The 27441-nt window shown below is 39.7% G+C and overlaps 2 protein-coding genes across 4 annotated transcripts in view; both read right to left on the bottom strand.

Moving 5' to 3' along the window:
- Nucleotides 1–27441, bottom strand: part of KIF2A (kinesin family member 2A) — a 91750-nt gene that overhangs the window by 40138 nt on the left and 24171 nt on the right. For all 3 annotated transcript variants that reach the window (XM_033179664.1, XM_033179666.1, XM_033179667.1), the window contains exons 2-4: nt 4204–4298; nt 3271–3390; nt 741–795 (exon numbers count right to left, since the gene is read on the bottom strand). In XM_033179664.1, the coding sequence (XP_033035555.1) occupies nt 741–795; nt 3271–3390; nt 4204–4298 (270 nt within the window). The remainder of the gene's footprint in view (nt 1–740; nt 796–3270; nt 3391–4203; nt 4299–27441) is intronic.
- CRTC2 (CREB regulated transcription coactivator 2) lies at nt 15741–18728 on the bottom strand. Its single transcript, XM_033179671.1, is given in 11 exon segments — nt 15741–16174; nt 16177–16524; nt 16527–16634; nt 16637–16886; nt 16888–16952; nt 17008–17473; nt 17475–17549; nt 17552–17601; nt 17604–17816; nt 17819–17969; nt 17971–18728. Coding segments are annotated over 11 exon segments (1914 nt in total). The 5' UTR covers nt 18061–18728; the 3' UTR covers nt 15741–16076.

Genomic DNA, 27441 nt, shown 5'->3' with positions numbered 1-27441 from the left:
TGCAACCTCTGCCACTCGGGTTCAAGCAATTCTCCTGTCTCAGCCTCACGAGTAGCTGGGATTACAGGCACCGCCACCATGCCTGGCTAATTTTTTCTATTTTCAGTACAGACGGGGTTTCACCATGTTGGCCCAGGGGGATCTCGAACTACTGACCTCAGGTGATCCACCCACCTCAGCCTCCCAAAGTGTGGGGATTACAGGCCTGAGCCACCACACCCGGACAAAATCATTTTTTAGTATTATTGGCATATTGTATCAGGAAATCAAGAAGACACCAGGCTGGGCACGGTGGCTCACGCCTGTAATTCCAACACTTTGGGAGGCCAAGGCAGGAGGATCACTTGAGCCCAGGAGTTCAAGACCAGCCTAGGCAACATGGAAAGGCTGTCTCTACAAAAAAATTAAAAAAATTAGTTGGGCATGGTGGCACATGCTTGTGGTCCCAGCTACATGTGAGGCTGACGTAAGAGGATCATTTGACCCTGGGAGGTCAAGGCTGTAGTGAGCTGTGTTCATGCCACTGTACTCCAGACTGGGTGAGAGAGCAAGACCCTGCTCAAAAAGCAAAACAAACAAACACCCCTCTGCCAGAAAAAAAAAAAAAAAACCCTCTTAAAATTAGCCAGGTAAAATTTAAATAAATACCAACATCAGGGTAATGTTTACTTTTGATTTACCTCGTCAGGAACATACTAAGAAGCCAAAAGCCAAAATTAAGAGATAAATTTTTACTTTACCTCTATTATCTCTTGGAGGAGGGTCATTCTTAATGGAAGCCACAGTCCGTCGATTCTATGAAAGGAAAAAAATGCTCATTATATTTTCTGTCTTTACTCCTCATATGTATCATGATCTGAGTTGCTTTCAATTAAACGAAAGTAGGCAGATATGTAAGAATATAAAACAAAATGAAGAAAAACTATAATCTTAATGAATTAGTATTAATGCTATCAATATTCAAGTTCCTTTATATATTTTCCCCTACCCTCCAGAAATATTCAGGAATTAATATGAGCCAGGCACTGATCTAAGGACTTTCTTCACAACAACCTATGAGGTCATTACTACTGCTAGTCCCATTTCATCGATGAGGAAACTGAAACAAAGAGCGGTTAAGTAGCTTCACAATAATATGTGTTTTAATCATCATACTATGCTGCTAAAACCATGTAATAAATGTCATTTCTGAATAAGAGGGGGTAATTCATAAAATATTAGTTCTAGACAGCTTAGAACCCCTTGTTAAACTAAAATATCAGAATACTATAAAATGTACATTTTCAGTTATCCTAAAAAGGTTTCATAAGAGTTTCTAAGACTTGGACACTGTACGGATTAAGGCAGCAAACTTTTGGTCCTCTAATTTATTCATGAAGGCTTCCTTTTATTCACCTCAAAAAAGATATCAAATAATGTAGTTGTCTTAACCTTGGCTACACATTTAAATCAGATGAGTACTATTAAAAGGACACTGATGCCAGCGCCTCCCTTTAGGTAAAATAAAACTGAATCTCTGGGAGTGGGGCCCATAAATCAGTATTTTAAAAAATATTGATTTATTTTAATACTTTAAAAATATTTTTAATACTTATAAAAATACTTATTTTTTGTTTACCCCCTCTTATTCAGAAATGACATTTATTACATGGTTTTAGCAGCATAGTATGATGATTAAAACACATATTATTGTGAAGCTACTTAACCGCTCTTTGTTTCAGTTTTCTCATCGATGAAACGGGAATAGCAGTAGTAATGACCTCATAGGTTGTTGTGAAGAAAGTCCTTAGATCAGTGCCTGGCTCATATTAATTCCTGAATATTTTTGGAGGATAGAGGAAAATATATATAAAAATGCTTGAATATTGATAGCATTAATAGTAAATATTTATTTTTAAAATACACTGATTTATTCTATTCCAGGTAATTCTAATGTACAGTAAAGGTTGTTAATGATATACCAGGAAGAATAAACTATAAAGATCCTCCAGTGAAGATCCTTTATTTTGAAGATGAATATAAAAAACAACCCATTTGTAAGTGGTAGCTAATAACCTCTAAGTGGTGACTCTCAATATGATTAAACTCATGAGCTGAAAATATGCCTTATGTTCCTCTGCATAGTTCACAAAACAAGGTTTTGTTGCTTCTATCATACTATATTTAGATGCTTATCTATGTCCTCCCTGAAAGATATCAAGTTCCTACAGGCTGAAAGCCATGTCATCATTCATCTTTGTATTTTGTCCAGCATAGTATTTGGCACAATGTAAAAAAACAAAACAAAACCACAAATGCTTGTTGAAATGAACACAAAGAACTGCAGATTCAACAACTTTGCAACACTACCTGTTTTTTTTTTGAGACAGAGTCTTGCTCTGTCGCCCAGGCTGGAGTGCAGTGGCCGGATCTCAGCTCACTGCAAGCTCCGCCTCCTGGGTTTAAGCCATTCTCCTGCCTCAGCCTCCCGAGTAGCTGGGGCTACAGGTGCCCACCACCTTGCCCGGCTAGTTTTTTGTATTTTTTTTAGTAGAGACGAGGTTTCATCGTGTTAGCCAGGAGGGTCTCGATCTCCTGACCTCGTGATCCGCCCGTCTCGGCCTCCCAAAGTGCTGGGATTACAGGCTTGAGCCACCGCGCCCGGCAACACTACCTGTTTTAAAAAGAGTTGTATTTTGAAACAAAAATTTAATACTGAAAGGTCTTAAGAGAAAGGAAGGAGAATTATCTTTAAAAGCCGTAAAAACAATGTGCTTTTAATTTTTATAAAGATAAAACTGCCAGGGAGGATTTAGCACAGTTTTAAGGTATATCATGACAGACAATATAGAAGTGAACTATAGTATCATTTCCCATCTTTCTCTAAGAAACAAATAGCAGAATTATAATTTCAAAAGACTATCAGAGTTGGTAGTTATTATTCCTAAGAAATAGCTATTATGCCTTTGTCAAAGTCATATGTATTCATTTAACAAACACCAAGCAAATGGTTTTGATGTATATCTCCTAAGAAACTTAGTCTCAGGAAAAATCCTAATTAGGTGAGAAATTTCTAAGACCTTATCCAGTGATTGTCATAATTGTGAATTAGACAACCTTAATCCTTGAAAATATGTATGTATATACATGAATATGGATGGCAGAAAAAGCAAATTCATCAATTCTTAAACTCTTCAAAGCCTACCAATTTCAAACTAGAATACACACACATCTACACCCCCCCACCACCCCCGTTCCCAGTGTCCTGCACTCTGAATTTTTATCACTAACCTTTACAATTTTGTTTACTTTGGTTGAGGATGCTGGAGGTGGAGGTGTTTCTGGACTGGGTTCAATTTCTTCATCAGGAACAAGGTCAGGGTTAAGTGAAAAGATGCTCTCCAGGTCAATCTGTTCACAACACACACACATAGTCTTTTGAGAGTATATTTTGACAATTAACCTTTTATTTTTCAAATAAATTGACACAGTAAATAACTCTTAAATTACTTTAGCCTAATGAATACAGTACCTCAGCTGCGTGCAGTGGCTCATGCCTGTAATCTTAGCACTTTGGGAGGTCAAGGTGGGCAGATCACTTGAGCCTAGGAGTCTGAGATCAGCCTGGGCAACATGGGTGAAATCCCACCTCTACAAAAAATACAAAAATTAGCCAGGTGTGGTAGTACACACCTGTAGTCCCAGCTACTCTGGAGACAGGTGGGAGGGTCACTTGAGCCCAGGAGGTCAAGGCTGCAGTAAGCCGTGATCATGCCACTGCACTCCAGCCTAGGTGACAAAGTGAGACCCTGTCTCAAAAAAAAAAAGAAAAAAAAAAAAGAATACAATCCCTTAGCCTTGCAAATGATTTAGAATTATAATCCTCAAATTTAAAGAATTTCTCTCAAAAAGTATCATTTTATAGTCTTGACTCTATGAATTGCTAACAACACAGTGACCAATAGAACCACATAATTAAATATTATAGCACATTTTCAAACTGTGCGAGCTAGACTTAAAGAACAGTATATTTTTATCAAATAATTAAGATTGATACGTGCAATCACATAAGAGATATAGGAGGAATCTACCTTTAAGTGAAAATTTTTAATCATTTCAAAGTTTTAAAGGAATAATAAAAACATATGCATTATGTACTTTCTGGTTTTACATTCAGAATCTTGATTGCAGGACTAGGAATAAAATTTAACCCAGTGATCTTACCTCTTTGCCTTTTGTATCTCCATTTTCTATCCATTCAACAGTTACACTTTCATTATCTTCATTTAAAGATGTTACCATTGCTTGATGTATTCGGCCTATGTGGAAATAAAGTATACACCTTTAAAATGCCACAAATTATGGCATTCCTAAACACTAAGAAATACAATTTTATAACTTGGAAATTAAAAAAAAAAAAAAATGACATTACTTTTCTTTACGAGAGATTTCCACAGACCCTCAGGCAGGGAATGAACTTTGTCCATGGGGCCATAAATCAATTTGCTACTTGTCAAGTCCAGTAAATCAGTAAATTAGATAAGACCTAAAGTTTATTTTCAGCATATGTGATAAATGGTCACACAGTGACATACAATGCCTGAAATCTTAAACTGTTAAACAGTTCTGCCGGGCGCGGTGGCTCAAGCCTGTAATCCCAGCACTTTGGGAGGCCGAGACGGGCGGATCACGAGGTCAGGAGATCAAGACCATCCTGGCTAACACGGTGAAACCCCGTCTCTACTAAAAATACAAAAACTAGCCGGGCGAGGTGGCAGGCGCCTGTAGTCCCAGCTACTTGGGAGGCTGAGGCAGGAGAATGGCGTAAACCCGGGAGGCGGAGCTTGCAGTGAGCTGAGATCCGGCCACTGCACTCCAGTCCGGGCGACAAAGCGAGACTCCGCCTCAAAAAAAAAAAAAAAAAAAAAAAAAAACAGTTCTAAACATTAGAAAGTTTCCTTACTATGAGCCAAAAATGATTCTGTACAACAAAGAACAAAAATTTATAAAGCAAAAAAAAATTTTTTTCCTGAGACAGTCTCGCTCTGTTACCCAAGCTATAGTGCAGATGCAATCTTGGCTCACTGCAAACTCTGCCTCCCGGGTTCAAGTGATTCTTGTGCCTCAGCCTCCCAAGTAGCTGAGATTACAGCCATGCGCCACCACGCTCAGCTAATTTTTGTATCTTTAGTAGAGACAGGGTTTCACCATATCGCACAGGCTGGTATCGAAATCCTGGCCTCAAGTGATCCACCCACCTCAGGCTCCCAAAGGGATGGGATTATAGGCGTGAGCTACTGCGCCTGGCTCAGAAAGCAGTTTTAAGTATTATACTGACATAAAATACTTTTTACTTAAAAACCATTTTACCATATACAATGCAAATTGATAAAATTTTAAAATTAAGAAATGTGAATCCAAAAAGGTTGGGAAATGCTCATTTAAAATGTCCTCTTCTACATGTTGTCTATCCAAATCTATTCTATTATTTACTTTCCCTGATTACTCTAGTCTTATAATCTGTAGAGAGAAGATATTATATATAATGTATTAAACTTCTTTTCCCTTTTTAGTAGATTGTAGGTTTTATCTGTTAATAACTATAGATCTAAATAATTATTTTAAATTATTACATAGTATTTGATTATGTTTATCATAAATTAATACCTATCACTTAGGTTATGTGCAATTTATTATTATTATAAACACTGCAATGAATACTATTGTATATTTGTCATTATATACTTGTCGGATTATTTGCCTAGGACAAATTCCTAGAAGCACACCAACAGAATATATACTTATATAAAACACTTTTTAAAAAATTTATTTCATCTGTTTTCATCTTACCTATCCATTTGGTTATTAGTCAAAGAGAGACAGAAACTATGCAATATATCTGCATCTTCAATATTTCCTAGTAGAAATCCTTAGGGGCATCTATAATTTACCTTAAGATAATTTATAGTTCTTTAAATATCTAAAAACAGATATATAGTACAGAAAACAAACAATGTTATTATAATGAGGCATTCAATACTGTTAAAACATGGGCACTATAATAATTTGATAAGTATTATTGTTTATGAAATTACCATCACTGCCTTTTATTTTCTTATATTTTATTTTATCTTATTTTTAAGAGAGACAGGGTCTTGCTATGTTGCCCAGGCTGGTCTCAAACTCCTGGGCTCGGGGAATCCACCTGCCTTGGTCTGCCAAAGTGCTGGGATTACAGGCGTGAGTCACTGTGCACAACCTACCTTTTCTTTTTTCTTTTCTTTTTTTTTGAGACAGAGTCTCAAGCAATTCTCATGCCTCAGCCTCCTAAGTAGCAGCTGGGATTACAGGCGTGAGCCACCACACCTGGCTCTGGCTAAATTTTGTATTTTTAGTAGAGGACAGGGTTTCTCCGTGTTGGCCAGGCTGATCTCAAACTCCTGGTCTCAAGCGATCTGCCCACCTTGGCCTCCACAAGTGCTGGGACTACAGGCGTGAGCCACCATGCCCAGCCTTTGGCCTACCTTTTATATGAGCTCATATAAAAATCCATATAAGTGATAAATGAACATAATCTTATAGATTTCAAATAGTGAGGATGTTAAGTACTCTCAAATGATATACTGGTGTTGCTTTAAAAAAAAAAACAAAAAACTAAAATACATACTAGTAATCTTTCCATGACAGTATGTATAGACCTACCTATTATTTTTCATAACCACAAAGCATTCCATAAATGAATATATCCAATTTATTCCTTTATGAGGAGTATTATTTCTAACTGTTTGCCATTAAAAGATGCTGCACTGAATATCTGAACATAGGTGTGAATGTTTCCACAAATAAAATTTCTAGAAGGAGAATTAGTGGGTTGCGAAAATTGAAATTTTGATAGATATTACTAAACTGCCCTTTGTATACATTGTCACCAGCAGTGGGACCTATTCCTCCACATCCTCAACAACACTGAGCATTATCAATCCTAAAATTTTTATCATTTCATGTGTCAGATTTCTTTAAGCTACTACTTTTTAAGCATGAATATGTCAGATACTAGCTCATTTAATTCACATTGGTTCATTTAATCATAACAAATATACCTACAAAGTAGGTATCTGCATTTAAAGATGAGAAAAATAAAGCTCAAAGTTACAGTGAATAAGTAGCACGGATCTAAACCTGGGTCAGATGTAAAAGTACTTGCTATTAATCACTATGCATCTCTACCCACTTGAATTAAGCTGATGAAGATGTCTATATGTCTTAAGTCCAGGCATTCCTATAAAAATGTATAAACGGTAGCACAAATTCTCAACCCTCATGTGTACCAGAAACTCCTAGGGAGCTTTTACAAAATAAAATGACATTGCTTGAGTCTTGTCCCCAGATAATGAGCCAATTCTTAACAACTTCACTGTTATCGCCTTTGTGCAAGCTACCAATGCCTTGTACTTAGATTACTGTGATACTCTCCCAACTAGTCTTCCTGCTTCCAACTTATCTGCCCTCTGTCTATTCTCCAGAGCAGCCAAAATGTTCCTGGTAAAAAGTAAGTGAGATACTACTCCTTTGCTCAAAACCTTCCAATGACTCCCCATCCCCCATCTCACACAGAGTAGAAGCTAAAGTCCTTTCAATGGCCGATTAATGACTTATAACAAAGTCTCACATGATCTGACCTGCATTACCTGTGACCTCATTCATACCTTACTAAAGTCACTCCTTTTAACTGTCTAATTCCCATCTCACACAATACCACCTCCATTCCCCCCACTTCCCCAAAAGATGGGTCACAAATTTAAATGTGAAAGATGTAAATGCAACTAAGTAAACAGTGGTGCCTTTTACTAATAGATGGGTATTAGAGGAGATGCAGGTGCTGGGGGTGGGTGAAATTGATGACCTAAAAAAATACTGGGAGGAGTCAAAAGGGAGTTAAAAAAGGGAAATTAGATAATCCTTTTTTTTTTTTTTTTTTTTCTTTGAGACGAAGTCTCACTCTGTGGCCCAGGCTGGAGTGCAGCGGCCGGATCTCAGCTCATTGCAACCTCCACCTCCCGGGTTCACGCCGTTCTCCTGCCTCAGCCTCCCAAGTAGCTGGGACTACAGGTGCCCGCCACCTCGCCCGGCTAGTTTTTTGTAGTTTTTAGTAGAGACGGGGTTTCACCGTGTTAGCCAGGATGGTCTCGATCTCCTGACCTCATGATCCGCCCGTCTCGGCCTCCCAAAGTGCTGGGATTACAGGCGTGAGCCACCGCGCCCGGCCAGATAATCCTTATTTCAGTTTTAGGGATAAATTAGGTAAATAACCAGTGGAAGTGATATGTGTCATTTAGAGTCCTCTGAGAAGCAGATGAGAGAGTTGGAAGTACAAGAGGTTTATTGCTCAAGATAAAAGTGGGGAGGAAAGAGGACTGGGCACAGAAAACTTTCAGACCAGGCCAGGTCCAGGTGGCTCACACCTGTAATCCCAACACTTTGGGAGGTTGAGGTGGGCAGATCACTTGAGGTCAGGGGTTTGACACCAGCCTGGCCAACATGGTGAAATCCAGTCTCTACTAAAAATACAAAAATTATCTGGGTGTGGTGGTGGGCACCTGTAATCCCAGCTACTCAGGAGGCTGAGGCAGGAGAACGGCTTAAACCCAGGAGGTAGAGGTTGCAGTGAACCAAGATCACTCCACTGCCCTCAGCCTGGGTGACAGAGCAAGACTCTGCTTCCAAAAAAAAAAAAGATTAAAATTAAAAAAAAAAAAAATTGAAAACCTTCAGACCATGACACATATTTGAAACCTAGGAAGGAAGTGGCTATGAAGCAGGACTGAGCAGAGAAAGTCTCAGACCTTGATGTAGATCTAACAAAGTCTTGGTCAACCCAGTAGGGTGCTTCAGAGCAAGACTGCCCATTAGAGGAGTCCTGCACTGAGCCAAAATGGATATGTCCTATTATCTATGCCATGCTCTATCACTGGCTGTGGATTTCCCAGGAAATTCAAGTTCTCAACCCCAAACCTAAAGGCCCTGAAGGTACTAACAACTGCAGGTTGTCAGCTAACTGCATTCCCTGAAACTGGAATTCTTTCTTAGAGAGGCATTTAAGCAGTGCACCTGCATGGTTGCCACAGCATATGAAAAAGAGGATGAATTTAATTGGTGTTGGAAATGAAGAGTGAACCCCAGAGAGCCATAAGCAGCCCAGTCACCATCACAATCTGGGAGGAGCCTACCACTGCTGCATCAAGCCCTGCATCAATCACCATCTCTACAACATGAATAGTGAGGCTGAGACCTGGCAGCCATCCTTTCCCCAACCGCCCGTGGCAGCCCCACAACATACTAATACCCACTAGTGGGGACAAGATGATTATAGCAACAAAGGTTTTGGAGAAAGTAAAAGAGTTTAATAAAACATTGATATGTTTAAAAAAACATTGGTTTTATCAACAGAAAGGAAGGAAGTATTTCAGCCTAAGGAAGATGTATTTGAATATCAGACTACTGTGAAGAATATGAAGAGGAAATGAAGGAATTGAAGAGGCTGTGGTTGAGGTTAAAGAAATGACACACCTAGCTATCAAATCTAGTTCGAAAAAAAAGAAAAAAGAAACGAGTTACCAGGGTGGATCTCCATGCAATTACCAGTAGAATTACCACAATAACGAGAATGTGCATATTCCAAAAGGCAAGACCAACACAACCATTCTTATTGTTGGGCATCTACCAGGATATTCCCACCCTTCTGGGCAAGGAGTGACTTAATGTACCATAACTAGGTGTACAAAAAACAGGTGGGCCAGTGGAGAAAACACGTACCACGAATACAGGTCACAAATTCACATGGACCTCAATTTCCAAAGACAGCCTAGAGAGATTGGCAATGAGAGGATAAAGAAAATCAAGGAGGCCAGGCACAGTGGCTCACACCTGTAATCCCAGCACTTTGGGAGGCAGAAGTAGGAGGATGGCTTGAGCCCAGGAGTTTGAGACCAGGTTGGCAATATAGTGAGACTTCAACTCTATGAAAAAAATGTAAAAATCAACATGGCGTGGTGGTGTCCACCTATAGCCACAGCTACCTGGGAGGCTGAGGTAGGAGGATTGCTTCAGCCCAGGAGATCAAGGCTGCAGTGAGCCATGATTGTGCCACTGCACTCCAGCTTGGGCAAGAGTGAGATCCTGTCTCCAAAAAAAAAAGGAAAAAAAAAAAAAAAAGAAAAAAAAAAAATCAAGGAGACAACATCCAGTATCAGCAGTCTTCTCAGTATTGGAAACTCTATGACCTCAACCAGCAGTGTACAGATCCAGAAAGCCTTAAATCACAAGTTTGCAGAGTCAAAAGCATCTGATCTAAGACTAAACTCTAGAAGTTGAGCAGGGCAGAACTGAGAATTATGTTGCCTTATCTCTACCATAATCCAGTTTACTCATCCAACCAGAAGTGAGTATTAAATTCCAGCAATAAGAAATGAATAAACAAAGTCTTAAGCATTTGCTTTTTGCCAATTAATCAGATAACTAGAACCATCTACACTACCTACAATACCAATGTAGCATGGGGCTTTATTTGCACCAAAAGACGTCTCTAAAAAATGTTATTTTCCTTTTAAAAACCAACTTTGCCCAATATGCCTTTAAATATTTTTAAATTGTCTTATATATGGCTTTTCATTGAACTACTCAAGTACCTGTTTTTAAATTGTAATACAAATGTATAATTTGTTTTCTTTTAAAATTTGTTTTTTTCTTTAACAAAGACATCCAATGATTTATTTCAAAAGTCAAATAGTAAACACCTGTTAACAAAGGTGTTCAGTAATAAGAGAAACAATAATAAGATACATGAAAAATTTTTCAAAGGAAAAAAATCATGATATGGTGACAACATATAGGCATAACAAGGTTTCAAGTCTGGATGACTGGGAGAATGATGGCACTAGGGGGAGAACAATGAGATGCTCAAGTCTCAGTTGTTAATAGGGATCATGCATAGATGTTAATAAGACTAATCAGGACAGGAAATATCTTTCCCTAGAAAATGCAACAATCTTTCCATGTGGTCTTCCAAATACCACCCCATTTCTCTGATCCACCTGAGAAAACTCCTGTACTCCATCTTCACTAACTTGTTGCCCTTTGACTCTCTTTGATTCACCATTTACTTTACTGTGAATTATATCACATACACTTCTACATTAACAAAAAATAATAGAGCAAACACCTGTGTAACTACCACCAGCTAGGTTAAAAAACACTTTTGAAACCCCATACGTTCCCCTCTGAAAGATAAGAACTGCTAGGTGCAGTGGCTCACGCCTGCAATCCCAGCACTTTGGAAGGCTGAGGCAGGTGTCACCAGAGATCAGGAGTTTGAGACTAGCCTGGCCAACATGGTGAAACCTCGTCTCTACTAAAAGTACAAAATTTTAGCTGGGCATGGTGGTGCGTGCCTGTAATCCCAGCTACTCAGTAGGCTGATGCAGAACTGCTTGAACCTGGGACGCAGAAGTTGCAGTGAGCCAAGATCGCACCATTGCACTCCAGCCCGGACAATAAGAGCAAAACTCCGATTCAAAAAAAAAAAAAAGTACTAAAAGTAACTACCCTGACATTTGAGATAATCATACTTTAGCTTTTCTTTATAGTTTTATCACCTTTAAATGTAACACACTCACATTTGAAATAATCATACTTTGGCTTTTCTTTATAATTTTATTACCTTTCAATGTAACATACACTCACAAATCTAAACAGTTTACTTCTCTTTAAATTGCATATGCATGGATTAACACTACTTTAAGACTTGTGGTTTTTTTTTTTTGCTCAAGACTATTTTTTGTGATTCATTTATGTCATATATATAAAATGTATATAACTTATTTTCACTACAATATAGTATTTAATTGCATGAATATACATTTTATCTATTCTACTATCGGACATTTGAATTGTTTTTATGCTTCTGCATTTAGCAACAATGTGCTATGGACATTCTTACATATGTGTACTGGTACAAATGTGCAATAATTTCTCTAGAATACATGAGAAGAAATACAGAGTAATTGAGTCCACATATATAAAACTTTTCTCTTCAGTGCCATGATGTTTCCTATCTATAGTAGCTGTGTGATAGTTTGTATATTCATCCATGCCTAAATCTCATGTAGAACTATAATCCCTATATTGGAGGTGGGGCCCAGTGGAGATGATTGGATGGTGGAGGTGACAAGATCACTGGGGTGGATTTCTCATGAAGGTTTAGCATCATCCCCTTGGTGATGAGTGCTGTTCTCACAACAGTGAGTTCTGTTCTCTGGCTGTTTAAAAGTGTGTGGCATCTCCCTCTCTTGCTCTTGCTCCCCCTTAGCCTTCATGAGGCCTTCCCAGAGGCTGAGCAGATGCCAGCATCATGCTTCCTGCAAAGCCTGCAGACCCACAAGCCAATTAAACTTCTTTTCTTTATAAATTACCTACTCTCAAGTATTTCTTTATAGCAATGAAATATGGACCTAACACACAGTATCTATAATGATTTGTAATCCCCCTAGCAATTACTTGACATTCATGAAAACACTTAATATTAGTCAGATTTAATGTATCAAATATGGTTCTAATGTCTCTGATTTAATGAGGTTTTGCCTATTTTTGTGCTTGTTAGCCATTGAGGCCTTTTGAGTACTGACTTGAGTGTTGGGGCCTTTTTCTTTTGCCTGCTTCTCTACAGAAATTCTATATATATTCTTGGTATTAATCTTTTGTTGTATGTATAACAAATATTTTCTACAAAGTTGTGGCTTATCTTTTCATGTTCTTTATGGTGCCTTTTGATGCATTTAAGTTCTTGATTCTAATGTAGTCAAATATATGTTTTTCCATTATGGGTTTTTTTTTGTTTTTTGGTACATTATGAAATTTTTCCTAAGATTGAGATCCGTAAAACAGTCTCTTACCTTTTAAAGTTTTACAAGCCGGGTGTGGTGGCTCAGGCCTGTAATCCTAGCACTTTAGGCGGCTGAGATGGGCAGATCACTTGAGATCAGGAGTTTGAGACCAGCCTGGCCAACATGGTGAAACCCTAACTCTACTAAAAATACAAAAAATTAGCCAGGTATGGTGGTGGGTGTCTGTAATTCCAGATACTTGGGAGGCTGAAACAGGAGAACTGCTTGAGCCCGGGAGGCAGAAGTTGAAGTGAGCCAAGATCATGCCTCTACACTCGAGTCTGGGTGATAGAGCGAGACTGACTCAAATAAATAAATAAAATTTTACAAAACCTTTCATATTTGGGACCTTAATCCACTGGCATTTTGATATTTTTTCTATAACACAATTTCCTTTCCAGGACCATTTTCTGAAAATCCCCTTTCCCCTCTACTTATCGGCAATACTACCTGTGTCATAGTTCAAGCATACATGCATGAGTTTATTTCTTTATCCCTGAACTAAAATTATACTTAGTATTATAGCTTTGCTTATTATTAAGTCTTGCCATATAGAATAAGCCCTCCTGCCTTATTGTTCTTTAAGAGTCTCTTTGATCTTCTTGGCCTTTTGCATGTCTATATAAACTTTAGAATCAGCTTGTGAAGTTCCAAAAATCATATAAACCAATAATCACGAAACACTACCTGTTGGGATTCTGATTGGAATTGCATTGTCTGTTTTGTTCTGGATTTTTATATCATTAATTAAGAATGACACTGGCCAGCAATTTTCCTTTCTCAAAGCTACTTTTTTTTTTTAAGAGTTCAGGGGTCTCACTCTGTGCCCAGACTGAAGTATGGTGGTGTGATCATGGCTCACTACAGCCTGTGATCCTCCTGCTTCAGCCTGCCAAATAGCAAGGATTACAGGCATGCACTACCATGCCTGGCTAATTTTTTTGTAGAGACAGGGTCTCGCTATGTTGACCAGGCTGGTCTTGAACTTCTGGTCTCAAGCAATCCCTCTGCATCAGCCTCCCAAAGTGCTGGGACTACAGGTGTGAGCCACTGCTGCCAGCCGCTCATAACAATCTTATTAAATTTTGGTATCATAGTTATACCTTTTTTTTTTTTTTTTGAGACAGTCTCGTTCTGTTGCCCAGGCTGGAGTGCGATGGTGTGATCTCGGCTCACTGCAACCTCTGCCTCCCGGGTTCAAGTGATTCTCCTGCCTCAGCCTCTTGAATAGCTGGGAGTACAGGCACGTGCCACCACACCTTGCTAATTTTTGTATTTTTAGTACAGACGGGGTTTCACCACGTTGGCCAGACTGGTCTGGAACTCCTGACCTCAGGTGATCCACCCACCCCAGCCTCCCAATGTGCTGGGATTGCAGGCATGAGCCATCGCGCCCGGCTGGTTAAGCTAATCTTATAAAATGATTTTCTATGACAGAGTTTCCCTTTCCATACTCTAGAATAGTTGTATTTGGTAGGCACTTGTTAAACCATCTTGTTTTGCGTTATTAAAAGATCCAATTTCCTTAATTATAGAATTATTAGTTTTTTATTGTTTTCATAATTATATTTTTCTAGGAGTTTTAGATAAAGTTTCCATATTTTTGGCATCAAGCTCATGGTATCTGTTTAATGCCTCTGGCATCTGATATGATGTCAACATTTTCATTCCTAATATTTTGGTAAACTTTTTTCTCTTAATCTCACCTGGGATTTGTTCATTTGTCTTTTCCAAGAATAATCCTGGCTTTGTTGAGCCTTTTTTATTAGGTTATGATGTACTTAATTTCTGCTATTATTACTTCTTTCTTTCAACTTACTTTGGGCATATTTTACTGTTTCTTCTCGTTAAATTCTTAAGATGAATGCTTAAGTCATTCACCATCCTTATTCTTTCTTTTTTCTTTATAAGCAGCTAAAGCTACACATTTCTTTCCCAGAACTGCTTTAGCAGCATCTTACAAGTTTTTACATGTAGTATTTTTATTATTGTTCAGTTCCACCTATTTTTCTAATTTTCATGACTTTTTGTCTCATGAGTTATTTAGAAATGTTCTCAAATTCCACACATGGGAGTTTTCTAGGTATCCTGTTAATGATTTTTAAAGGTGAGATAACTGACCAATTAGGACAGACAGAGCCATAATAATTGGTATGACTTTCCCAGTGCACAGTGGCTGAATACCCCTGTATTTCTACCATAACTGTACTGGGCTGCCTTGACGGAAAATTTCTTATAAATCTAGCTCTAGGAGCAAATCAGCCCCATTTAAAAACCAGCATTTTTAAGAGGAGCCACACAAGTCCTTGTCTTCAAACAGTGGAACTGACTCTGACTCTCCTTTTTCAAAGTCTCTTTCTCCTGCATCATCCTACAGGAATCACTTTTGACATCCATGCCTGCTTCAGCCTCACCCATCTCTTAGAATTCCTATTCCATTACTAATCCATGATCTTGTTTTTGAGCTCAGCTATGCCTTTTTGGTTTCCTCTTATGTGTTTGGGACAGAAGAACACCAATACATGGACTTTAGTGTACTATTTTGACCAGAAGTCTCAATCCATCTTTAAGTCATAAGTCATATTCATAGAAAATGAAGTCAGATTTGAAAATTCTAAATTTACACTGTTACATAAAATCAGTACTACCATATAAAAGATAACTTATAGTTTCAAAAACTCTATGGCTTTTTAAAACTTAAAATCCAGAGACATATTTAAAAGTTTTCCATTTTAATTCAATCTAGTTGTAAAGATAAATTAGTATAGAAAATGTCATGTTAGAAGTAAAACAAAACACTTGCAAAGAATTTTTTTGATTTTTTATTAAAATATATTTAATTAAAAATAATACCCACTGTGGCACTCTCCTCCATTGAGAGGGAAAGGGTGATGAGGAGGGGCTGGCAATGCCTACCCCTAGGAATTCGGACACGCCCTGCCTCCCAGGTTCCCCTCTACATCCCCAGCTTTCCAACAGGCTTTGACTTCCAGGCAATTGGTTCAAAGTTGCAAGTGCTTGTGGCTCTCCTTTGAGCTTCCCCAGGCCCACCCGTGTACAGAATTCAAGGGCCACCTGGACAAACTCCATGCTTTTTCTCATTCTTGGGATCCTTCGTTCATGCTACAGAGAGGATCTGGGGGCAGAGTGGAGTCTCCACTATCCGGGGTAAGGGAGGAAAAGGACAGTAATGGGGGACAGGGCCAAGAAGAGGGATGGTGATGAATACTCCAGAACAGGATCGGGTAGCAGGGCACTGGGTCACTCAGCATGTATAGTCCTTCCAGGCCCAGTAGCTCCATGCACAGCTCATCTTCCAGCCCTAGCCCCAACTCCAACCCTACTACTGACACCTCAAAGCCAGACACAGCAGCCAGGGTTGCTGCAATCTCCTTAGAGAAACCTGGGGAGGAGTCTCCTATGAGGATGATGTTAAGACTTGAGCCACAGCAGGAGCAGTGGGGGGTCAAGTTCTGGTAGTTGAGGGTGTGGGGATCCTGAGGGCTGGCCACGGGCCCCTCACCTTCTAAAAATCCAGGCCCTTTGGAAAAGCCAGGGGGATCCATCACCAGGCTGGTTTATGGGCTCTCCATGCTGAACTGCTCCAGTTCCCCAGGCTGAAGTCACTCATTGGCCAGTGAAGACTTGCCCAACGCCAGGGGGCCAAGGTGGGTAGTATTCCATAATCCAATTGCCTGCCCAGGGGCTGCCCACCTGCACTGAGCAGGCCTGAGAGGGCAAGTCTGGCTGCTGCAGAGACTTTGGGGTATGTGGCTGGATGTATAGATTACTGGTCTCCAGGGGGATACCCTGAGTGATGGAAGATAGGATGGGTGACATTGGCAAAAACTGTTTAGGCTGCTGCTGTTGGGACCTTCTGGCATCAGCTGGACCCACGGGCAAACTTAGAGGGCTGAGGGGTACAAGGCAGTGGTGGGGGGGAGGCCCAGGAGTAGAGGTTGAGTAAGTTAGGGGCAGATGAAGAGTAAAGTGGAGAACGAGAGGAGGAGGAGGAAGAGGAAGAGGGGGAGGAGGAGGAAGAGGGGCAGGAAGAGGAGGATGAAGGGGGGGAGGAGGAGGGGGAGGGCCAGGGTACTTAATGAGGGGTGGCCCAGGAAGGTAGTAGGCAGGGCATGGTGGGCCAAGGAGAAGGGAGGTAGTGAGGGGTGGCTGTGGGAGCCCTGAAGATGGATCTGAAGACTGCTCAGGGAAGCCTGGAGATCGGGATTGCTTAGGGAGGACCACAGGGATGGGTGGCTAAGAGGTGAACAAATTCCTGGTGCATCATGACCTGGGCCCAAGACCAGGCCCAGGCCCTCACTAATGCCCAGGTGAGTCATGATATGAGTCAAATTGGAAGTACTGTTGCCCCTATTCAGACTAAGGTAGACTGTCTCCTCAGGGTCCAGGCGGGTGGGCAGTGCTGGCGGAAAGTGCAAATTGGTGAGGTCAGGTAGCGACCTCCTCCCATATCCATTACTCGTGGCAGGTGGGAGGACAGGCACATTGACAAGCTGGCCAGGAGATGGAAAGATATTAATTCCAGGGACTTCATTAAGACCAGGGTCAGGATGAAGGTGATGACAGCTTCTAAGTATCCCATGGCTTCAGCAAATTCTTGTCACCTAGGAGAACTTCTCCTCAATAGCAGGTACTTTGGAGTCCATTTTACCACCCAGAAGTGTTGGGTGGGCGAGATGCTGGGAGATGTGGGGCCTGAATAAGTATCCTGGGAACTGGGGTTCATCACACTTGTGTGAAGGGCAGAGTCAGAGCTTGTCCTGTTAAATGCAGATGCTGGGCAAAACAGGTACCCCTTCTCTGCAGGGAAATTGTCCCAGGGGATAGTCCTTAACTAGCTGGACACTTGGGGAGGAGATAAGTAGGCAGGACTATAGGAGAGCTGTCAGTGTGGTAGGGTATTGGCAGAGAACCACCATACCAGGAGCTCCTTGTTTACGGCAGTTGCAGTTTTTGAGTGTGTAACTGGGTGGAGCCGATGTCCATTATCATCTCCTCGAGGTCCGCTGCGTCCTCAGCCTGACACTGCTTCTTGCAGCGTGATCTCACTAAACTTGCACAGATTGAAAGCCAAGGCTGTGGCTGAACAAGGTTCATTTGCCCCTGCCCCTGATGTCACCATCTTCCTCCCCTGTTCCTTCCTGACATCCTCACAGTACAAGCCACTGTTCCTTCCTCAACACCTCCCAGCATCCTACTCCAGCCGTAGCCACTGCCGCCTCAGCCTCACGAAGAGTTTTGGAAAGTACAGGCAAACCCTGCAGAATAGCTCCCCAATCATTATTTTCCCAATAGAACACCTCTTGGTTTCTAATACCAAAACCTCCTAAAATGTACTTTTCTCACAATGCAAGATTTTTCTGGCCAATATTTATGTAAGGAAACATTTATATTTGTATGTGACAAAACTCAATTGGCATTTTAAATAAAAGAGTGTGCAAGAAAAGTTTGGAGCTACATTCCAAATATAATCGATAGACTGTTAGTATCACAGTAGACACAAAAAATCATGCCAAGTTATCAAAGTGATACAAAATGTAGGTACAGGATGATGCTTTTATCATATTCAGTATGAGCCATTTACTAACACAGTTTGCTTGTCCTCAATGTATTTCTATAGCCTCTCATATATTTGTTTAGCCTTTGTTTTGTTTATTGCTGAGTATCTAAATATTTAAGAAAATGGAAGAAAACAGTGGGAACAGGCAAAAAGCAATTATAATGGAAGAAAAGATTTTACTATATATAAACCTGATCTGTTAACCTCATTGTTTATTGATCACACATGATGATATTTTACTTATACAAAGGTAATTAATAGTGGTTAGTTACATTTCTGAATGTGGTTAGGGAGTTCATGTTGATAGACTGCCATTTTTTCCCATTTAGTCTACATTCAACCATTTGACCTAAAAAAATGACAATTTCATATGGTTCAACTTAATATAAAAGTAATGTTCACCCCAAACTTAGATGATAAAATTTATAAAAATAAAATCTGCTAAATGAAACATAATATTTTGAAATATAATCTTTAATCAAAGCCATTTTATGTTTAGCTCATTTTAAGAAATATTTTTTACCTCATTTAAGGTTCAACTTTTTATTAGGGTGAAATTAAAAGGAAAACAGTTCAGATCTCAACTTTTTAATATCTGTTGGTAAATATCAAGACACATGATTTTTAAAAAGAAAAAAGCCACAAATGACTTAACAGAACACACATGCAAATTTAAGCCATCTTTGCTTCAGTGAATAAAAATAAACACATGGAATTCATATTTCAAGACTTTCTAATCTTTCAGATAGTTACTTAAGATCTGCTATTAGTGCTATTTGTCATAAAAGCTCATATATTCATTGAGCTGTCAAAAACAAGTTTTACATGTTGACAATTGCCTTTTGGTCTCTGAATACAGGATCCTATTATATGTTTTCTAGTTCACAGCTGAGTTCACAGCAGCTGTGAGGCTAAGAAATGCCAGCAACCAATTAGGCTGGCATAAACCTTGTCTAGCATATAAAGTATAATTTGGTTGCAAATGGAGGAGACAAGAGCCAAAATAAGTCAGCCAAGAATACTAATAAAATTTCATTACAAGTATTTAAAAGTCAGAATATTAAAAATCTAACAAAAATATGTATTTTATTAAGAGGATATAGTAGTAGAACGTTAGGAAAAATACAAAAAAGCAACAATCAATTATTTTCAGATCCAAGCAGTTTTTTAAAAGGTTGCAGTTGTTTCTGACATACCTAGGATTACAAACTCTATTTTTTTTCTATTTCTAACTACCCTAATCAAAGGATTGTGGTATATGACCATACATATGCCAAGTCTTCCCCCAAAGTGAACATTATTTTTATCAGTTCCCCTTTAGATATTTCTATGAAAGTTTCTCTTCATACTTTTAAGATATTAAGACCTTTATAATTTTGTTTTTTTTTCTTGAGACAGAGTCTCGCTCTGTCACCTAGGCTGGAGTACAGTGGACGATCTCAACTCACCAGAACCTCTGCCTCCCAAGTTCAACAAGCAATTATCCTGCCTCAGCCTCCCAAGTAGCTGGGATTACAGGCATATGCCACCATGCCTGCAATCCCATAAAAACAATTTTTTTTTTTCAGACAGAGTCTTGCTCTTGCTGCCCAGGCTGGAGTACAATGGCGCGATCTCGGCTCACCGCAGCCTCTGCCTCCCTGGTTCAAGCGATTCTCCTGCTTCAGTCTCCCGAGGAGCTGGGATTACAGGCATGCGCCACCATGCATAGCTACTTTTGTAATTTTAGTAGAGATGTGGTTTCTCCATGTTAGTCAGGCTGGTCTCGAACTCCCGACCTCAGGTGATCCGCCTGCCTTGGCCTCCCAAAGTGCTGGGGATTACAGGCATGTGCCACCGTGCATAGCTACTTTTGTAATTTTAGTAGAGATGTGGTTTCTCCATGTTGGTCAGGCTGGTCTCGAACTCCCGACCTCAGGTGATCTGCCTGCCTTGGCCTCCCAAAGTGCTGGGGATTACAGGCATGTGCCACCGTGCATAGCTACTTTTGTAATTTTAGTAGAGATGTGGTTTCTCCATGTTGGTCAGGCTGGTCTCGAACTCCCGACCTCAGGTGATCTGCCTGCCTTGGCCTCCCAAAGTGCTGGGATTACAAGCATGAGCCACCGCGCCCTGCCTAGACCTTTATAAAAATTTCAAAACCTAAATATGTTTAAGAACAACAACTTAAATTATTAGCAAAAATAAAACTTCAGTTATAAGATTGTTTATAATGGCTATTTCCAAACCCTTTGAAGTTGTTTAAATCTGTTTTGTTTAAAGTATGATAAATTAAAAATACAACAAATCAATGCTTTATAAAATATTACTATAAAAAATATAATTTAAAAATTTTTACACATATTTTTAAAAAGTAGTCACTGGTGATTCACATGAATACAGCCATGTAAAGAAAATTAATAGGAAAATCTAGCTTACTTGCCAATAAATTAAAATATATAGCGTATCTATTCTTGATAAAACCTCTAGCAACCCCTTCCATTTCCAATCAGAATACCACCAAATAATTTAAAAGCATTTTTAATAGACTTTAAAAAATATGCTAATAAAACTAATTATCTCCTGTACCTCTCAAGCAGCAACTAAGAGGAAAACATGCATAAATATCCATTCTCAGAAGAACAAAGAAATATTACTCTGAATTGTAAAATCACACATTCAGACCAAGTGTCTGGCAGAACAATGCTGTTTCCAGAAGAAGAGTACAATACATAAGCTTATTCAAAGTGGTTGGTAAACAGATACTTGAAGGAAATACTTTCTTCCAAGTCATTCTGCACCAGATAAATTATCTTAGAACACACTGACGGTAAAACCTTTGCCACTTCATATGAGGTGATTGATTAAAACCTGTCTTAAATAACAGGTTTTCCATCTTTCTTTCTTTTTTGAGACAGGGTCTCACTCTCACCTAGGCTAGAATTCAACGCTGCAACCTTAGTTCACTGAAACCTCTGCCTCCCGGGCTCAAGTGATCCCCCTCTCTCAGCCTTCCGAGTAGCTGGAACCAGAGGTGCCTGCCACCACACCCGGCTAATTTTTATACTTTTTGTACAGGCCGGTTTTTGCCATGTTGCCCAGGCTGGTCTCAAACTCCTGGGCTCAAGTGATCTGCTCACCTCGGCCTCCCAAAGTGCTGGGTCTACAGGCTTGAGCCACTGCACTGTGCCCGGCCCCATTTTTCTTAAATGATTATTAGGTACATAAAATAGTGGTTCCAATCAATTGTATATTTAGTTATTAAAACAACTACCACTGTAAAATGCAAATTCAAAAATTGTACTGCCATCTTTCCAAGTTAAATCACAGAAAAACATGTTAGTAAGCTTTCATTGTCTAAAGAAGTTTAAGATTGGTCTTCTAAAACAGATACAATTCCTTTTTTCAGCTTATTAAAAGAATTCTAAAAGGATGCTCCTTCAAGAACATGAAAATAATTCCCCTCTTTAATACGTTTATATTATAATCTTATCATAACCACAAAATGGAGAACAGTTGGGAAAACAAAGATTGTCAAATGTTGCTTTAAAATAGACTAAAATGAAAAGGATGCTACAAAAAAGCATTATTTAGAAAGTAGACGTTAACTAACTACACAGTAATATTCATAGTAATGTTAACTACACTAATAGTTACACATTATATCTTGGTTTTGCCAACTACCTCAAAGCAGTTATTATTTATAATCTAACAGTAAATGTCAATTTATTCCTAGGTGCCACTGACCAGTAAATGAGGACAGAAAGAAATTTGATTTGTTGGAGGTCACACAGCAGGTCAGCAGCAGATCCAGCAGAAGTCAAAGTCTCAAACTCTGATATTCAGGTTGTGTTAGCTAATCTAAGCAGTGAGGAAAAGAATCCTTCATGAGGACTATGTAGCATTACACCTTCTTTAATAGCTTTAGTGGAACAAGAAGCCATTAGAGAAGGACATAAATAATGTCTCAGCTGACACTGGTAACAGTGCTGTTGCTGTTTAGTAAATCTCTGGGGAATGTGACTTCGCCAAACATAGAGACTTTTCTGTTTGGTTTATCACTCTTAAGATGTTAGTTTTTTAACTAAACCGAAAGTTTTAGTATTTCTTTTCTTAGACATTAAACACAAACCTGAAAGTCTGACACAAGGAGAGGAAAAAGGAAATGATATAGCTAAGATTTTCATTAAGAAAATACAACTTAAAAATGGGACAAATTCTATTCATATTGAAAACAAACTATGAATTTTCAAATTCTTACCTCATCTATTGTTTTGAAAAGGGATGTAAAAACTCAGTAGTGCTCAGTTCCTATGGGCTGACGGGGAAACTTCGTATCTGTTGAGCTGCACACTAACAATTAAGGTAGCATTATTATTTAGAAGGGCCCATTGTGCAGCTTTTAGAAAAGTTTCATTCAGAATTTGCATAAGAATAATAAGAAAAATGTCCTAAAAGAGCTATGATAGCATCAAAAAGTATTAAATCAGGCTGGGCACGGTGGCTCACGCCTATAATCACAGCACTTTAGGAGGCTGAGGTGGGTGGATCACCTGGGGTCGGGAGTTTGAGATGAGCTTGACCAAAATGGAGAAACCCCGTCTCTACTAAAAATACAAAATTAGACAGGGTGGTGGAGCATGCCTGTAATCCCAGCTACTAGGGAGGCTGAGGCAGGAGAATCGCTTGAACCCCGGAGGCAGAGGTTGCAGGGAGGTGGGGGTTACAGGGAGCCGAGATCAGGCCATTGCACTCCAGCCTGGGCAACCTTGGCAACAAGAGCAAAACTCTGTTTCAAAAAAAAAAAAAAAGGTATTAAATCACTGTAGTTTCCTGATGTTATTCAGCATATTTGGGGCTGGGGAAAGGCAGGGTTAAAACGCCGTCCAAAACCACTTGTAAAGAGAACAAAAAAACCAAAATTCTAAAATCACAATGTAATATGACTATGATTCTAGCTGAAATAGTAACAATGTTAAAAAAAAAAAAAAGTTAACTAAATCTCAAAACCTAAAAGTCTCAATTAAAAGGTTGTTCTTCATATCTACATTCTTTTCGGTAACAGACTATACTAAATGTATCTTTACTCATGTGTTAAAGAATAAAAGATTTCCTATTTAGAATACCAAAGACTTTTACAGTGGTGGTGTTGAAGCAACATGTTGCCAATAGTTCAAAATTCTGAAGAACTCTTTCCCAGGTGTTCTCCTGAACACACTAAGCAATGCTATCTAATTGTGCCCTGGCTTAAATTTTTATTTACCCAAAAGGGAATTCCATACCAATATAGCTGTGCTATTCTGTGAACTTTTCACAGCTACATATACATATCACCTTCTCTTATGCATACATCGTAATGAGACAGGGATCTTGTGGAATGTTTTTCAACTGTCAGTGCAATGTTACTATTCCCCTACTCTGTCATCCCAGCTGCTGCTCCACTCTACTTATGGGAAGCCTATGATGATAGTGGCCCTGAGTCACGGAAATTTCTACTTTCAAAGCCTGGCCAATTTCGGTTAGGGGAATAAATGATCACTCTTCTAAGCCCTTTTACCACTAGGGCAAAATGTATATTTCAAATTCAGTGCTGCCAGAACTAAAGATACATAAAGAAGAATGAGATCATTGAAGCTCCGTGTGGCAAAAAAGGCTAAAGTCAGATTATGAGTTTGGTTTCGTACATGTGAAGTTTAAGATATCTGTCCAGTGGAGATATGAAGTAGGCTGTCTAATAGACTGGAGATGGTCAAAGCTGAAGAAAAAAGCTTGGGGATTGTCAATTCAAATCATGCATTCTCAGTGGGGGTGATATCCCCAAGGTGGTAAAAACTGGCTCTTTGGAAGGGCAGATCTTAGATATTACAATGGTTTATGGCCCTTCGAAGGGCCACAACCTGTAAATAGATGTAGAGAAATTTCACCGCGAAGGGGTGATTAGGCAATAAAGTAGTCAAAAGGCTTCTCAGGTAGAGCAATAATGGAAAAAAGTTTGCAAAACACCAATATAGACAGTATTTTTTAAGACAATCAAAGTGGATGTGACCACTAAGAGAATGAGAGTAGAAGTTCTGATCTTTAAAGTTCTGTACAGAGGTCAGGGAAATGAGATACCAGCAAAGGAAATCAAGAAGTTACCAGAGAAAAAGAAGAAAAATCAGAAGAGTAGTCACAGAAGCTAAGTGAAGGTATTTCAAACAAAAGGGAGTGAATTAACTGTGTCACGGCCGGGCGCGGTGGCTCAAGCCTGTAATCCCAGCACTTTGGGAGGCCGAGACGGGCGGATCACGAAGTCAGGAGATCGAGACCATCCTGGCTAACACGGTGAAACCCCGTCTCTATTAAAAATACAAAAAACTAGCCGGGCGAGGTGGCGGGCGCCTGTAGTCCCAGCTACTCCAGAGGCTGAGGCAGGAGAATGGCGTAAAACCCGGGAGGCGGAGCTTGCAGTGAGCTGAGATCCGGCCACTGCACTCCAGCCCGGGCGAAAGAGCAAGACTCCGTCTCAAAAAAAAAAAAAAAAAAACTGTGTCAAATGCTGCTAACAGATCAAATAAAATAGGAGCAATGCCTAAAAGTGAGAGTAGGTTTTTGTTTTTTCTTTGAGGCAGTGGTTGGATCTCAACTCACTGCAATCTCCGCCTCCCTGGCTCAAGGAATCCTCCTACCTCAGCCTCTTGAGTAGGTAGGACCACGGGCATGTGCTACCATGCCCTGCTTACGTTTGATATTTTTTGTAAAGAAGGAGTTTCCCATGTTGCCCAGGCTGGTCTCAAACTCCTGGGCTCAAGCGATCTACCTACCTCAGCCTCCCAAAGTGCTGGGATTACAGGTGTGAGCCACCACACCAGCCTAAGAGGATTTTTTTTTTTTTTTTTTTTTTTTTGATGGGAGAAATAACAGCATTCCCATATTGATAGAAATGATTCAGTGAAGAAAATAACTGTTGATGCAGCACAGAGAGACCACTGAAGTTGTGACTGGGCAGGTGAAGAGAGATAAGATCCAGCATACGAGTGGAGGAAAGGGGCCTAAAAGAGGAAGAGAAAAAATGTGTCCACAGTAAAGTAAGAAAGGCAGTCATAGGCACAGATGCTAGTAGTTGGATAGATGTGGCTGACTTGTAGTTCTTTTCTGGTTGCTTATATTTCTTGGTGGTGAAAAGACAAGCAAGGCCATTTTGCTGAGAGTGTGGGTGAGCCAGGGGCAAACATCCTCAAGGAATGAGGAAAGTTGGCAATATCAGTAAGATATCTATTTGATCCCAGCACTTTGGGAGGCTGAGGCGGGCGGATCACGAGGTCAGGAGATCAAGACCATCCTGGCTAACACAGTGAAACTCTGTCTCTCCTAAAAATACAAAAAATTAGCCACGTGCGGTGGGGGGCACCTGTAGTCTCAGCTTCTTGGGAGGGTGAGGCAGGAGAATGGCATGAACCCAGGAGGCAGAGCTTCCAGTGAGCCAAGATAGCGCCACTGCACACCAGCCTGGGCGACAGAGCGAGACTCCGTCTGGAAAAAAAAAAAAGATTTCTATCTGAGAAACCAGATATATGGTGTCTCCACTAACCAACAGACAGAATGCAAAAACAGAAATATGGGGATAAAGGCAATGGATTCCGTTTTTGGTAAGTTTAAGATAGTGGCAGGAAATACATGTGATAGTATCTAAAAGTAGATCAGAAACCAAGAGAAATATTTGGTCTGTAGAGGCATTTATTTTTTTTTTAACTTTTATTTGAGGTTTGGGGTTCATATGCAGGTTTATTACACGGGTTAAACTGCATGTCATCGAGGTTTGGTATACAAATGATCCCATCACCCAGGTAGTGAGTAGAGTACCCAATAGCTAGTTTTTCAACCTTCCCACCCTCCCTCCTCTAGTAATCCCAGGGTCTATTGTCACCATCTTTGTATCCGGTATTTATCGTATTTATCCAATGTTTAGCTCCAGCTTAACTAGTTCATTGTTAATGAACATCCAGGTTGATTACATGTCTTTGCTATTATAAACTGTACTGCAATGAACATACAAGTACAGGTGTATTTTCTGTAGTAATAATTTATTTTCCATTGTGTATATACCCAGTAGTGGGATTGCTGGGTTGAATAGTTTTAAGTTATTTGAGAAATCTCCACACTGCTTTCCACAGTGGCTGAACTAATTTACATTTCCACCAACAGTATGTGAGTGTTCCTTTTTCTCTGCAACCTGGCCAACATCTGTTATTTTTTGACTTTTTAATAATAGCCATTTTGACTGGTGTGAGATGGTGTCTTGTTGCAGTTTTTACTTACATTTCTCAAATGATCAGTGATGTTGAGTATTTTTTCATATACTTGTTGGCCACGTCTGTCTTCTTTAGAGAAGTATCTGTTCATGTCCCTTACCCATTTTTTTTTTCTTTCAGAGCAGGAATGAAAGCTTATTAAAAAGCTTTACAGTTGGGCATGGTGGTTCATGCCTATAATCCCAGCGCTTTCGGAGGCCGAGGCAGGTGGATTACCTGAGGTCAGGAGTTTGAGACCAGCCTGGCCAACATGGTGAAACTCCATCTCTACTATAAATACAAAAATTAGCCAGGCATAGTGGCGGGCGCCTATAATCCCAGCTACTCGGGAAGCTAAGGCAGGAGAACCACTTGAACCCAGGAGGTGGAGGCTGCAGTGAGTCGAGATCATGCCATTGCTTCAAGCCTGGGTGACAGAGAGACTCTGTCTCAAAAAAAAAAGAAAAAGAAAAAGAAAAAGAAAAGCTTTACAACAGTAAGGAAAGGAAAGAAAAGAAAGAAAGCACAACTTGGAAGAGGAATAAGCAGGCGACTTAAGAAAGCAAGTGTGTCCCTTTGCCCATTTTTTAATGGGACTGTTTGCTTTTTGCTTGAATTGTTTCTTATAAATTCTGGAAATGAGACCTTTGCCTTATGCATAGTTTGTGAATATTTTCTCCCATTCTGTAGGTTG

This window comes from Trachypithecus francoisi, unplaced genomic scaffold (genome assembly GCF_009764315.1).
Source record: "Trachypithecus francoisi isolate TF-2019V2 unplaced genomic scaffold, Tfra_2.0 Lachesis_group2, whole genome shotgun sequence".
NCBI lineage: Eukaryota > Metazoa > Chordata > Mammalia > Primates > Cercopithecidae > Trachypithecus > Trachypithecus francoisi.
Note: the sequence above shows the minus strand (reverse complement) of the source record. Positions and strands in the feature narration are given on the sequence as shown.